This window comes from Podarcis erhardii (assembly GCF_964252035.2).
Source record: "Podarcis erhardii genome assembly, chromosome: 5".
NCBI lineage: Eukaryota > Metazoa > Chordata > Lepidosauria > Squamata > Lacertidae > Podarcis > Podarcis erhardii.
In genome coordinates, this window is record NC_138509.1 from 71846650 (window position 1) to 71861938 (window position 15289).

General features: G+C 41.3%; 1 protein-coding gene across 5 annotated transcripts in view; it reads left to right on the forward strand.

Annotated features, from left to right (window-relative positions):
- Window positions 1-15289, forward strand: part of NYAP2 (neuronal tyrosine-phosphorylated phosphoinositide-3-kinase adaptor 2) — a 141876-nt gene that overhangs the window by 82888 nt on the left and 43699 nt on the right. For all 5 annotated transcript variants that reach the window (XM_081861539.1, XM_081861542.1, XM_081861541.1 and 2 more), the window contains exon 4: window positions 9875-10972. In XM_081861539.1, the coding sequence (XP_081717665.1) occupies window positions 9875-10972 (1098 nt within the window). The remainder of the gene's footprint in view (window positions 1-9874; window positions 10973-15289) is intronic.

Sequence of the window (15289 nt, forward strand, 5' to 3'; positions counted from 1 at the left end):
CAAAATTATTCAGGTTTTCCTTTCCTTTCTGTGACCTGGCCATATTCACAAGGGGGGGTTCAATGGGTTTTTGCAATTCTGGTGCCATTAACTGAGGTAGGAAAATGTGCAGTGCTGCTAGGATGTCCTTTTAACTTGAAAATTGGTCTCCTCTGCTTGTTCACAAATGCTGCAGCACAGTCTAAAGAGGTGTCCTTTGTGTCACTCTTGGAAAACCCCTTATACCTTGGTTTTCAACAGCTTAGTTCTCGAAGGTTTTGGCTCCCGAACACCGCAAACCCAGAAGTGACTGTTACAGTTTGCCAACAATTTTTAGAAGCCGAACGTCTGACTGGGCTTCCGCCGCTTCCGATTGGAAGCTCCTGCAGCCAATCAGAAGCTGTGCTTTGGTTTACAGACGTTTTGGAAGTCAAATGGACTTCCGGAATGGATTCCATTCGAATTCCAACGTATGACTGTATCATGTAATATCTGCTGCTCAGCCAAAGCCCCATCTGCACTCACAATATAAAGCAATACGGCTCCGCTGCTGTATAAGAACAAATAGCAATACAGCATATCTTTGAAATATACCCCCAGGAGCCATACCATGGACTCCTCAACTGCAGCAGCGGCGTAATGCTGGTGACTCCTTAGTGTGGTGTTGTGGTTAGAATGCTGGACTAGGACCTGAGAGGTAAAGGTTCGAATCCCCACTCAGCCACGAAGGTGACTGGGTGACCTTGGGCCAGTCACTAACACCAACCGACCTCACAGGGTTGTTTTCTACATAAAATGTAGAGTTGAAGAATTGTGCATGCCGCCTTGAGCTCCTTGGAGAAAATTAGAATATAAAGCAACCACCACAGCAATATCATATTGGGCGGACAGACAAGTTTTCATCCAAACATCAATAATATGAAAACAGTTCTGGAGCTGAATGCTCCTATGTTCCAGCTCCACTACCTCACCTTAGGATAGTGCCATAATCTCCCATAGGATCCTACTTTGTCCATGCAAATGTTCTTCACACAATGAGGGGGAAACAAATCTGCCAATTAATGGGTTAACTCAGTTTCTCATTTTTACAATCTTAAATTCAGTTCTCCGCGTTTCTTTATGCTTATAAAAATTATTCAAATTTCTCATAATAAACGCATGAAGTTTTGACAAAAAATGCACAGTTTTGCAGACAACCTTCCTTAATACAATGCATTATGTACATTGTTGTCACTGACTTAGGCATTTGTACGCATACTTTGCCTTGATCCATGCATCATTGTACACTTTGCTCAGCTGGAAAACTGCATTGCGAAATTCAGAAAAGTTTGATTTTTCAAAGGATGATCATGTTTTCGTTCACAGATCGTTTTTTTAAAAAATGTGGATTTGGCAGGTTCACCTTTAAATGCAAATTGAATTGAGTTTCTTCCCCATTCCTGCATGCAATCAAGAGAAACTTCAGTGAAGGCCCTCGGGTCTCAGGCCTGAAATGATCAAATGTGAACTAAAATGTGCTTTGCTGGTACCCTTCAACAAAACTGCATGCCCTGTTAATGTTTTCCTTTCCTTTTCCAAACTGCATAAGGTGGTGATGAGACAACCCATTGATAAACAAATTAGGGAGATAACAGCAGGAGGACTTTTTATATTAAAAATGGCTATCATGAGAATATTGGCACTCTGTCCCTACAGGAAAAAATCCTGTTTTTCACAAGTAATCTTTAGCGGCTTGCTAATTTTCAGTTTGAAATCCTGTCACTTGATTGGTAACAGTGAGAGTACATAGTGATATCCGTTTAATTACAGCTGATCTGTGGATGCACAGATTAATCTCCAGGGAGAGTGCAAATACATATTGCTTTCCTCTTAATACTTTTTTGATTCATCGGATACTTTCTCACGTAATGCCACTGCAGATTTGCTTATGGGACAATTCTTTGCAGAGTTTAAACTTTGCATAGTTCTCTTTGGTCAAAGTAACAGCATCTGTCATTTTTGATCTTGTTCATATGGCATATGTATTCCCATGTGTGGCGTTTGCCCGTTCATTTGAAAATGTTTGTATGGGGGAAAGAAAGGGTTAAAATGTAGACCAATAGGAAAGCTGGAGGCGGAGCCTACCTGTTTATAAAAGAGCTTAACCTGAGGTTTGGGGGTGCTTAGTTGGTTGGTTTTAGTGGGTTGGTTGGTTGGGAAAGGCAGTTGGAAAAGCAGTTGGCAGGCAGTTGGAAATAGAGAGACAGTGCAGTTGGTTCTTGTGTGAGGGGAGGTAGAAGAGATAGAGACAGGATAAACTAAGACTAAGAAGGTAAAGAGTAACAACCTTTGGAATGCAATTAAAGTTTGTTTGTGTCTGCAATAAACTACACTCTTCTTTATTAACTTGAGAACCTGACTAAGTGATTTACCAGGGAGAACCTGGTTGGTGGCAGCGGATTAGTGGTGTACAGGTCAATAGTCCAGGAGATGACCAGGGGCTCCGTACGAACGCCACACCATGGTAAGGAGGTCAGCACAGAGCAGAGACACCAGCTTGCAAGGCTGATTGTGGGGGGCCAACATTGTGCATGCAATGTCCTGATGCCACACATATAACACCTCACACCACACGCTTGCCATCAGGACATCGGGAGGAGATGGGGCAGAGCCAAACATGGCAGCTGAGGGACTTCCATCACCTCCACCATGGGACTTCCATCACCTCCACCACCAAGGAAGAGGAGGAGGAGGAGGAACCGGCTGTTGGGGCCAGGCTGTGGTCGACTCCGCGTTTCGCCTCCATGCTTTTTGGACAGTTTTTTTTTGGGGGGGGGATTAGCCCCTGCTGGCCTAGAGGAAACTGAGGAGCATCAGAATACCCAAATCTGTTGGAGAACTGACTTGGGGATTCAGGTCCAAGATTCAAAATCAGCCCTGTGATTATAAACACTTCTGCTTCGCAGATCTACTCTTTCCACATTTTGACCCTGCATGGCTGGTGCAACCAGAGTCAAGAAACTGCCTCAGGTGGCAGATGCTGGGGGACAGGAAGTGGTCTCGAAGTATTGAAGGACTGCCCCGAGATTCAGTTGCTAGCCCAGCTGACTTCTCTATGTGGAAAGGGGGCATCCTCTTTATCACACACAGCAAAGAGCCTGGCACCAGCTTTGTGCCTACCCAATTTCAGTAGGCTTCTTCTATTGTCCTGTTTCCAAAATAGCTTTTTGAGTTTACCAAGAAACACAAACAATTCCCATCAATTATTAGGGATGGAAGGAAATGAAGTATTTAGCTGTAAATAATGTTAATATTTTTCCAGTTACAAACCATATTTTGTAAAAACATTTTGATCAGAAAGTACTGATATTTTCTCTCAGAAATAAACTCTCAAAGAAATCTAAAATCTAACTACTCTCTTTACAATTTCCCTACATGTGGGTTCCTCCTCACCAAAAAGAAAGAAACCTCTGGGTTTTTAAAGAAAGGCGTAAAACAACTTCTTTCCAAACCATTTGGTTGAAAATAAAACGCGTAGCCGCAGTGTCCTTTTTGATGTATTTTTATTATTTTCTTGTGGTTGTTCAAGGTTGTTCAGTTACACAGCTCTGATGAAAAATATGGTGCTAAAATGTAAAGTCCAGAGGCAAAGGACCCTAAGTGGAGAGAGTAATCAGTCATTTTGTAATTTGCCAAGAACACTCTGTGGATGGATACTTCATTGTGGGAAAGGTTAACTAATTCAGTTTGGTAGGAGCAGAGAAGCAGAGAGCTGGGCCGGATCTAGACACATCAAAGAAGCATTTCAGGTTAAAGCGTTGTAAATCTAAACAGGTAAAACAGGTAGAGGAAAACAGGACTCCACGTCGCCATCTGATGGCACAATGTTATATTACACATACAACACATATAAATTGCTTTTTCTTTACCAGTCTAGCTGAGTCCCTGGTTTCATGCAGAATATAAGGCAGTCTGGAGCTCTTAGATTAAGTTCAGAATAATAGTGTTTACCCTTTGTGCCTTTGTTCCCCTTTATTTCGCATTGCTTGCGAAATCTGCAGGACAAGTTAGTCATGACTAAGTTAAATTCCATTGATTCAAGCAGACTAAGTCTAGATCCATCCAATATATCATCATTCAAGACTGGCAGACATCTTCATCCATGCTGTATACAGAGCTAAAACTACTTCTGAAACAATCCTCAAAATCATAGAAGCAACCCCAATTTTAGTTTCAAAATAAAGCCCTTTTCAATTTTGAAAAAAACCCTTGACATTTGTGGCTTTGATTTTGTCCTAGGGTATCTATATCAGCTGATTTATACTGCCTGCAATTCAATTCACAAGGGGTAAACTTCATTGAGCACTGTGGGGTTGAGTTTCAAACCAACATCCACGTAATTGTGCTGTTAATCAGTCTTCAGCATTTATCATGGTAGTTAGGCTATGTTTTTAAATTGCAGGGATATACCACTGATACATCTCCAACCATAACTAACTGAAAAGTAGTAGTAGAAATGAGTTATTTATAGGGATCGAATTTTCTGAAAATCTGTGTTGAGTTCCATGGTTGTATCTAGAGCACAGTGCTGATTCTGTTTCCTCTGTGCGCCCCCCAAATCTTCTCTCCTTGGTCTTGACAAGAAGCAAGTTACTTTTTACCGATTTTGCTAAAAATCCACACAATTCTATTATGTGTATTATTGTATGCATCATTTTGCATATTATATTGTACACACATACGCTCCAGATTTTCTAAAGAAAATCAGGCAATATACAGACACACCCAAGAAGGCATGCCACTATATTAAAATTCTTATATATTATTACAGTCGTACCTTGGAAGTCGAATGGAATCCGTTCCGGAAGTCTGTTTGACTTCCAAAATGTTTGGAAACCAAAGCGTGGCTTCTGATTGGCTACAGGAAGCTCCTGCAGCCAACTGGAAGTCGTGGAAGCCCCATCAGATGTTCAGCTTCCAAAAGAACGTTTGCAATCTGGAACAATCACTTCTGGGTTTGCGGTGTTCAGGAGCCAAAACATCCAAGTACCAAGGCATTTGGGATCCAAGGTACAATTGTACTTATAAAATTGTGTTGCAGAAATACAGCACTACACGGGTCTTGACTCTTTTATATGTACTATACGTATAATATATTGTTCCTTTTTGCATACAAGCAGATCAGTGCAAGAGGCGGTCCAATGTGGGCAAAGCTTTATCAGGTTGGAACTGCCAGATTCCTTGTATGAACCCATTTAAAACATATTCCTCCTCAGTTCCTAGTTATTTGTATATTTTCAGCTTTGACTGTAATGCAAATCAGGAGTTCAATGCAGAGCAAATTAGCCATTCACTCCCATATGCACACTATAATAGGCTATACAACATCTGTCCAAGCATAGCCTGATAAACTGTGCAGTCCTAGCATGTTTATGCAGACATGGGTCCTGATTAATTTAATGGGACTCACCCTGTAGTAAGCATGGTACCACAGCCTAATTCTATGTGCTATGTGTGCAGGTGAGATCTCTAGAGAATGGCTTTTTCATTTCAGGGTTTTTTGTAGTTTTTTTAAGGGGATGCAGAGAGAAAGGTTGTTCAGCTTTAAAATACCTATTGGCATAGTGTCTTTATAAATGAGGAGGCAGGAGTTTAATTTTCCCGTGCACTTAATGTCATTCTTCTAAGTGGGCTGAATTGCACAGTAAATTAACTCCATATGGAGGTCTCAAAAGCTGGTAAACAGGTGAGGCACAATAGAAAATGACAAACTAGTTGCTGTTGTTGTTTTAATTGCCCTTTCCCCTCACACTCTGAGCAATCATGAAAAGAAATGTCACAACATAATTTCGTATTTCAATCTATTCTTATGCAGGAAAGGAGGCGGTGAGGACAAAGAGCTTGCAGAACTTCTAGAATTAAGTGCAGCATGTGGCAAGCATGTCTGAAAGCTCTACCAATCTTTTGTTCTGCAAAAATACCTCCTTTAAAAAATGTTATACATTATCAGTCTGCTTCTTCCATTGGGGTGCCATCAGATCTGTTTCAAGAACTGAGCTCTCTAGGTTAGGAACAGGGAACATACTGACGTCCCGATAGTCTTGGTCACCAGCTCCCATCAACCCTGGCTAGCATGATCAACAGTTAGAGATGATGGGACCGACAAGATCTGAAGGACAACATGTTTCCTATTCCAGTTCTAGGTTTTGGAGCAGACTTGTATATTTACCACCCACAAATACATAAATCTCTTCATGAATATTCTTCTCCCTTTGCCTAAATTTCCATATAAAGTAATAAAATAATTATTAAAATAATTGGCTCTCTCTCTCTTCCTATACTATAGTGGAGACCTCCATGTGTCTGTTTGTTTATTTGTTTGTTTAGAGCTCCTTTAGCTGGTTACTGGAAAGCTTCAGGTATGGCAGCAGACTGTAGTGTATCATTCTCATGGATAAGGATCAGTAAACTGAAGCTTAATCTAGACAGGATGAAGATGCTAACACTAGGAAGGCCTGTCAACTAAGACTGTAGGGAGTTATGCAGTCACTATCGCTCTCCACCCACATCCCGTCAGGAAAGGTGGGTGAAGCCCACCCTGCATATGTTGTTTTAGAGTCCTGTATACAGGACTTCATTCCACCCACCCACAAAAAAGGATTTGAAGGTAAGAAAACTGGGGTTGCATATCAATGAACCTACCAAATATGGGTGTCAGGAGTATGGTGTAAAAGATGGGATGTGGAATTGGATTCTGTGAAACTATCTGCAGAACAACAGCATTTTATCCCATAAATACCTGAATTAAAATGGTGTTGTGTGTTTATTTTAAAAATTTCAAAGTCTGGACTGCATCAAATGATCTCAGGTTGGGGTACATCCATCAAAACATCAACATAAAAATACTTCAACAAATTTCTAATGATACCATGAGAGCAATGAAATAATGGAAGCACATGTTGGCAGAAGGTTGGGTTATTGTTAAGGTCCTGAGGGATTTTAATGTATGTGTTTCACTTCAGAGACCAGAAAGTGTGTAAAACACACACACACAAATGTGACAAAAAACCCAGGGTAAACTCAGTTTTGCTTTTATTTAGGCTGTGTGTGTGTGTGTGTGTGTGTGTGTGTGTAATATGCAACAGCATTAATTTGTGCTTAATGGTGTGGGGATGCATGCATACAACAACATACATGTGTGGCACTGCTAACACGCCTTTTAATTTAGCAATAAAGATGAAAAGTGGGTATGGCAGGTAACAGAAATTTAGGGGGGGATGTGGCTTGGTTCTAGATTAGGTTAGTTGAACTTAGATCCACCTGGAATTAGCATGACAAGTTAATCATGACTTAAATGCAATTGATTTAGTTGGGAGCCAAGTTGAAATCAGTGAGCCTGGATCCTGTGAATGGTCTGGGGAGAGTAGATGTAGATTTATTTGTTTTTGCCCTGGAGTACATGGTCTAAACCAGCAGGTTTCTTCTTGGATAGGTTTTAGTGTCTATAAAAAGACAACAGTGGATGGTGTGGATATCACTGAGTATGGCAATTGGCCAGAATGAGCCATTCATGGGAGTTTGTGTTCTCAGCATGCGTGGAATGTTTTCCTTGTCTGCTAAATGTCACAGTGCTAATGCAATGTTGTGCCTTTTTCTCTTGCACATGGATTGCCAAATAATTCCTTTTCATTGCCTGTGGGACGCTACCAGATATCACACACACACACACACACACACACACACACACACTATCCATGCAAATAATTAGTTACACGTATATGTGCAGCAACTGCCTACTTACCACTGCACTTTTTGTTGTTGTTCTGTGATTACTGTAAGCAGAACTTCATTTCCCCAATATTTATTTGCTCTTAATATTCTGAGAAGGTAAGTGATTTTTCAGGCAGGGCTTGAAATAACAGGAAAGTAAACCATAGATCCTTTTAAATAAATTGTGTTATGAAATATTTACTTTGTGTGGGGTGGTGGGGTGGCGGGGAGGTAGAGGCTAAAATATATATTTTCTTTTCTCCGTTGTGAAAACTGCTTCATGCAAACAGTAGCAAGAGAGATATAAGAGTCTTGTAACAGGATAAGAGAGGAGGACCCCTCTTGTAGACATCTATCTTCCATATTATTCATGAGGGTGAAGTCAGCCGACCTTTATGCCACTAATTGTATTTTGTTTTCTGTATATGATATAACATGGCATTCATACACCAGATGAGAAAATGCCAGACGCTTCCACGGTGCACTTCAAACCATGTTATCTTCCTTTTCTTGACTGCACAGCACAATGCAAAATAGAAAACACAGATAATGCCTGAATTATTGTTGGGGAATTGGAGTAAGGGGGGTGGGGGAGGAAAGAAAAGGACCTTTTCACTGAATGAAAAAAAGGGAAGACTTGGAAGGAACCTGAAGGTCACTTCATACAATCTCCTGTCCCGGCTCAGGACTTGCCACATCTAATGAAAGCCAACAGCTTAATCCATGCTGCTCATTGTGTAATGGAAAGCAGCATGGACCTGAAGCATATTGTGCTATAGGCACCTGTCAAAGTACATCCAGAGAACTCTAATTTATGGAACTGGAGGCACTGTTTCCAGTTCCTGAAATCCAGACTGATTGGTACTTGAATCCACCTTGGTTGCTCACCAGTCTACTCACGTGGTCGGGATTGGCACAGGATCATCATGGTCCACATAGTTGACTCCCTGTGGTGAGCATAAACTGTGGAACAAGCTGCAGGTACACATGGGGAAGCCATAATTGATTCATGTCTTCTTTTTCACATGGCATTTACAGATGACAAACAGTGTAGGTGGGAAAATACCACTAACACATATAGCAGAAATAGACCTGGCATCTAAAAATTAACCAGTGTCTGCCTGTTTCAAATGCATGCTATCTGTCATCACAGCTAAAGATTCTTACATCACAGGGGGTTGTACTAGATGTTGGGTCCCTTCCAACTGTATCATTCTATGACTCTATGCATATGAATGTATTGTAAAGGCTTCAGTAGAAGTCTAGAAGGCTCAGTGTGTCCCAGGATCTTACCTGTTTTTTACAAATATAAACCCAGGAACAACACATTGGACTGTCTTTGAAACTGCAAATAAAAACATTGCTTTGGGATCATTTGGATAGAAAGGTGAAGGATTTCATACAAATTAATCTCCACAGAATAATCAAGAAAGCAGTTTATGTAAATTTCTATGGTTATCTCAATTTGGTTTTGATTTTTTAAGAAACTTGGTTAAATTCAGCTCCTCCCAATCTACCGTAATTGCCATTTATCTAATTGTCATTCTAAAGCTCTGTATTTCCTAAAGCAAGCAGAAAGAAGCTGTTTTAAAGCAGGCTTCCTCAACCTCAACCCTCCAGATGTTTTGAGACTACAATTCCCATCATCCCTGACTACTGGTCCTGCTAGCTAGGGATCATGGGAGTTGTAGGCCAAAAACATATGGAGGGCCGAGGTTGAGGAAGCCTGTTTTAAAGGCTACAGAATAAGCTACGGCCAATAAGCATGTCTGCTCATTTCCCCATTCAGTTTAATGGATGTGTACTGTCATATAAGTAGATATAGGATTGCAGCCTTAGGATGTTAAAAGATTAGATCTCTCAAGTTCATCTAAAAATACTTAGGTGATCAGCAAAGGTTACTGCACAACATGAGGCACATTTACATTAGTTATCCTGAAACAATATCATTTTTGAACACTGGAGATTAAATCTAAAATACCAGTGAGCTTCATGAAGTCTGAATGGTGTTTTGTCAAATGTTTGCTTCCATTGCATCATGTAGTTCAGGAGAAGTAAAAACAGAGTAGCTAAACTATAGGTGTTTGAAAGGTGGACAATGTTTTAACTAAACATCTGATCGATGTGTATTTTGGTTCCTTTGCAGTGTCGGCCAAACCAAGGCCTCACAGCGATGAATATACAAAGAAGGTTCCTCCCCCTAAGCCGAAACGGAACCCAAACACTCAGCTAAGTGCATCTTTTGATGAGACATACATCAAAAAACATGGCCCCACAAAGTCAACACTAAGCAGGGAAACCTCCTTATCACAGGTCAGCAGTCCTGCTCCAGATACTGAGGAAGAAGAACCGGTTTATATCGAAATGGTTGGAAATATACTTAGAGACTTCAAAAAAGATGAGGAGGATCAAAGTGAGGCAGTATATGAGGAAATGAAATACCCCATCTTTGACGATGGAGGCCAAGATTCAAAATGTCCATGTGAGTATGACCATCACAGCTGTTCTTCTCAGTGTGCTACTCCCACAGTGCCTGACCTTGATTTCACCAAGTCCTCAGTGCCATCCACTCCCAAGGGTGTTCTTTGTGATATACCCCCACCATTTCCAAATTTGCTTTCTCATAGACCTCCACTCCTGGTATTTCCACCTGCACCAGTGCAATGCTCCCCAAATTCTGATGAATCTCCTTTAACACCACTGGAAGTCACAAAGCTTCCTGTGCTAGAAAACGTGTCTTATATCAAGCAGCAAGCTGGAGCTTCTCCATCATCACTGCCACCTCACACTCCAAGTCATCAAAAACTGGAGAAAGACCAGACAGCATCTCATGGAACTAGTACTCCAGGACATTCTTCTTCTCCTCCACATCCTTCTACCTTATACAGAACACAGTCTCCGCATGGCTATCCTAAAAGCCACTCTGCCTCCCCCTCTCCTGTGAATATGGGTCGGTCACTTACCCCCTTAAGTCTCAAAAGACCTCCTCCTTACGATTCTGTACATTCAGGAAGTCTCTCAAGAAGTTCTCCATCAGTGCCTCATTCTACAGCCAGAAACATATTGCAAGAAGGAGGGAAAATGGTAAACACCTCTGTCAATACCTACGGGTCATCATCGCAAAGTAGTTCCCGTTCTAGAACACCTACCAGTCCTCTAGAGGAATTAACCAGCCTTTTTACCTCAGGACGAAGCTTACTGAGGAAATCCTCCAGCGGAAGAAGATCTAAAGAGCCTGCAGAGAGTAAGTGCTTCAAATCATGTATTTACTTATTTTACTCTTTACTGATGATCACTGAGATCAGTGTCATGCCATTGATCAATTTCTAACTGTGCAGTACCTCCATTGATGAACTATCCTACTGTTGGGGATTTCAGGAGATTGGTGTGCTTGGCGCCATGCAACTTACTCATTTGCTTTATGAGTTTCCAGGGTTAGTTTAGGACTATTCATATAAGGCCCTTTTCTTATCTGAGTTTGTATTTATTTATTATTGATTGACTGGATTTCTATGCCTCCCTTCATCCAAGGATCACAGGGTGGTTTGCAAAACAAAAACACATAAATACTTAGCATGCTAACAAACAAAACAATCACCACCACTGAATGATCATCACAGAGTTTTCCTCTCTCAAAAGTCTCCTTGCGATTCTAAAATGTTTAATGCAATGAAAACCTTTAATGAAAGCCATGAAGGCTAGACAGCTGTATATTTTTTTTAAGTATTCTTACCAAGTAAAAGAAAATGCTCAGGACCCAAAATTAGTCTTTGCTGGTTACTGCCTTGTGGTTCTTTATCCTCACATTCAGGTTAGGCAGGAAGAGCTTAATTTTTGTCGGAAGAATCAGAAGGCACAAAACAGGTGGCGCAATTGACTTCCGTCCTTCTCGCCACTCACATTATGTTGTCTCTGCTTTGCCTTCAGCATGTCGGAAATGCTTTTGATTCAAGTCCTTGGGGAAATGAATCAAGCGCAGGCAGGGATTGTATTCTAAGCCTTTAGTAGTTTAACGAAGTAAGTGAGCATGATATACTTTCCCCTGCAGGTCCTATAAAACCACTTTATGAGTGAGTCTGAGGTATCTTGAAGCCTGTATAGCTGAGGCGCTTTTATTTGAGAAGGGTTTTATTTTCTAGTCCTGGGGTTTATGTAGCAAGTGGCAATAAATTACGCCTTTGGGGTGGAAGAGCAACACTGAACACACCCTGGTCTAATGTACTTGATAGCTGCATTTATGGTGTTACTTGCAGAAAGAAATGAGCCAGATTGCAGATGTGTGTGAATTGTGTGGATTCACTTTCCTCTCTCCTATAGACAGCACTTCTCTGATCATTGACTGGAATTTGCTTCACTTATGTGGAACTTTGGGAGAGTTTAGGAATCTAGGATTGCCTTATACCAGGGCAAACTGTTTGACTATGGAGTCCAGTATTGCCTATTCTGATTGGCAGTGGTTGTCCAGGGTTTCAAACGGAGGCCTATGCCACAATCTACTACCAGATTTGCGTTATCTGGAGATGTCAGGGAATGAATTTGGGATATTCTGAATGCAAAGCATATGCTCTGCTACTAAACTTTTGTCCTTCACTATCAAAGTATTTGATCTCCCCATTGGGGAATCAAACCCCTTGGTCACTACCATGGCAGAAAAGGATGCTGTCCACTACGTTAATAAGGTTTTAGTGGCAGCACCATGGGAATTAAACAATTTATTCTTAGGTATGAGAGAGAGAGGACATACAAACTAAGAGAACCAACTCCTAGGGGGCCGTGGGGGCTTGGGCCCCTGCAATAAAATATTTGAGGGGGCTGGGCCCCCACAAAGTTGGTGGGCATTGCCATTCAAATGGTGTGTGTGTGCACCATGTCATGTGATCAATTATGTGGAGTGGGGCTTACCTGGGCCCCCCACAATATATTATTCTTATATTTTAGTATTTATACCCCTCCCATCAGAGTGGGTTTCCCCATCCACTCTGAGTGGCAATCAACATATATTAAAACATAATAAAACATTAAACATTAAAAAAACTTCCCTATACAGGACTGCTTTCAGACAGTTTGGGGGTCAGGAAACTCCATGCCCTTCAACATTCATCCGATGAAAATAGGCATGTCCTAAGGAAAAATGGGACATTCTGGGATCAGATCTATGAATCTAGAACTGTCCCTGGAAAATAGGGAAACTTGGAGGGTCTGCTGTATTTGTGTTAGGAAGTAGTGAAGAACTAGCTACCTCAAGACCAAAGCCACGGTTAAACTTTAATTGGTTAGAGCTTGGAGCGGTATGAGCAATGATCCAGTTGCAATATGAGAACATTTATCTCATTGTTAGGGTCAACATATTTAGCTGCTACCATGACCAGCACCCTGGGCATGTGGCTGGCAAGCTAGGCCTTGAACTGTGCTGGCCCATATTCAGCTTTTGCAGACTTTCTGGAGTCAGTTGTTTTGTTTGTGTACCTGAAATATCCCTGAGTTGCTGGCAGTACCCTGATATGCAAATGTATCAATTTTTAATATGATTAGTCACTTTCAACTTCCCGTATATGTCACTTGACAGATAATTAAATTCTATAACACCCAAGATTCACTTTTCATCCAGTAAAAAAAAAAACCTGAAACATTGAAGTTATTGAAATCTTCAGATGCCTAACTAAGTCCTCAAATCTTTTGAAAATGTGAGTGCATAATAATCCTTCCCATCCATAGTTGAGGATAATGACATGAATTTTTGCACGGGGAAGGGTTGCAGGCTTTGAGAGACCCCTGCAGGGAAATTAAAGAGAGTTGCATTACAATTATTACTCATCGCAAATTAGGATCTTAGGGATTGTTCAAGAACTGACACAGCACACTAATCATTCTAATGGGTTTTACGGTAAAGTCCGTTTTAGGGATGATCTGCAAATGTCCTAGGAAGCAAGATGATGCACAAAGGGATGTGTGTGTGAGAGAGAGAGTGAGTGTGTGTGTGTGTGTGTGTGTGAGAGAGAGAGAGAGAGAGAGAGAGAGAGGGAGAGAGAAATATAAATGAACTAGAATTTGAGTTCTCAAGCTATCCCTGATACTGTACGTATGGCTATGTATCACCTATTTGAACTGTACTACATGAGTTTGACCAAACTGCGGGATGCAGTGGAAGACAGGAGTGCCTGGCGTGCTCTGGTCCATGGGGTCATGAAGAGTCGGACATGACTAAACAACAACAAGGCATGTGCAACTGCATGATACACAGACCATACTAGGTGCAAACTAAGAGCACCTATACATTGGCTTTCAATGAAACTTCTGTCAATATAGAGACTGCTAAAGAGAGAACATCAAGCCGGAGTTTCCTGAGGCTGATCAATTCATCAGATGGCATCCAGCCCACCCTGATTAATATCAACTGATTAATATTGATTAATATTGAAACTGATATGTTTGTGATGCAATTTGTTCAGCCACAGATGCAGCTGTGTTTGTAGACCTCTCAGCCAAACACATCATCACTGTGGGAAGAATGTGTTCAACTCCCCAACGACAACAGTTGAAGTTGGGAGCTCCCTGGCTATTTAAGGTGGTATTCCATGAAATAGTTGTACACATGCAAGAACTGCCAAGAGCACAGCAGGACATACACACCTCCTTTCCCCGCCCCCCACTAACCCTAAACCTGCTCCAGAAGATTGAGAGGAAACCCAGGATAGATTTAGGGTGTGCGCAGGTGGAGAACATTCTGTTGACTGATGGAACATTTGCATTAGTGCTACGTTGAATAAAGCCCTAAGACTTCTGTTGTGCTTGTACAGCACTGAACTAGCTCACTCTGCTTTGTAACTTATTGTAAAAATCTTCAGCTTACTAGGTTGGAGTGTCATGCCTCTAACAACACCACTTTAGTGGAGGAAAGGGAGGAGAGCTGGGTGACTTGGTTCCTGATCTGATCTGCCTCTTATTGGTTGTTCAACGTGAAACAGAGACCTTCCAACCACCATGCTTCCTGCCTCCTTCTTTGTCCTTCTTTTAATTCTTGAGTGGCCCCCATCCCATCCACAAAGTGGGGATAGATGAAGGAATGGGAATGCACATACAATCAGCATATACACCTGGGTTTACCCAAATGCAGATTGATCATTGTATACATGTTCCTTTTCTTTGTTCATACCTTCAGCCCGTTTAATTAAGCATTCTGATTTAAGCAAGTTCTCAGCAGAAATCCCAGTCTGCATTACAGTGGGAATGAGTCAGAAATAGTCAAGTGGGAAATACTACAAAATGCTAATGATCAACACCACATGCTGGGTAGGCAGATTGCACGACGCTTAAATTGCTGTTGCTGTAATTTGGAAAATAAAGCTGTGCACAGATAAATAGTTGTTACATGTTCAGTAGTTCAGACAACTACTGTATGTACTGTAATGTATGTACAAGTGACTTCAACCACCAGTTTGTTCAAGTTCCACCATCTATGCTTTGGGTATGAACATGGGTACAGTCATTCAATCTTTCAGCCACACACAAAGTGGATGCACATGAGGTCTGTGCAGCCTTCAGTAATGGATACAAAAATAAT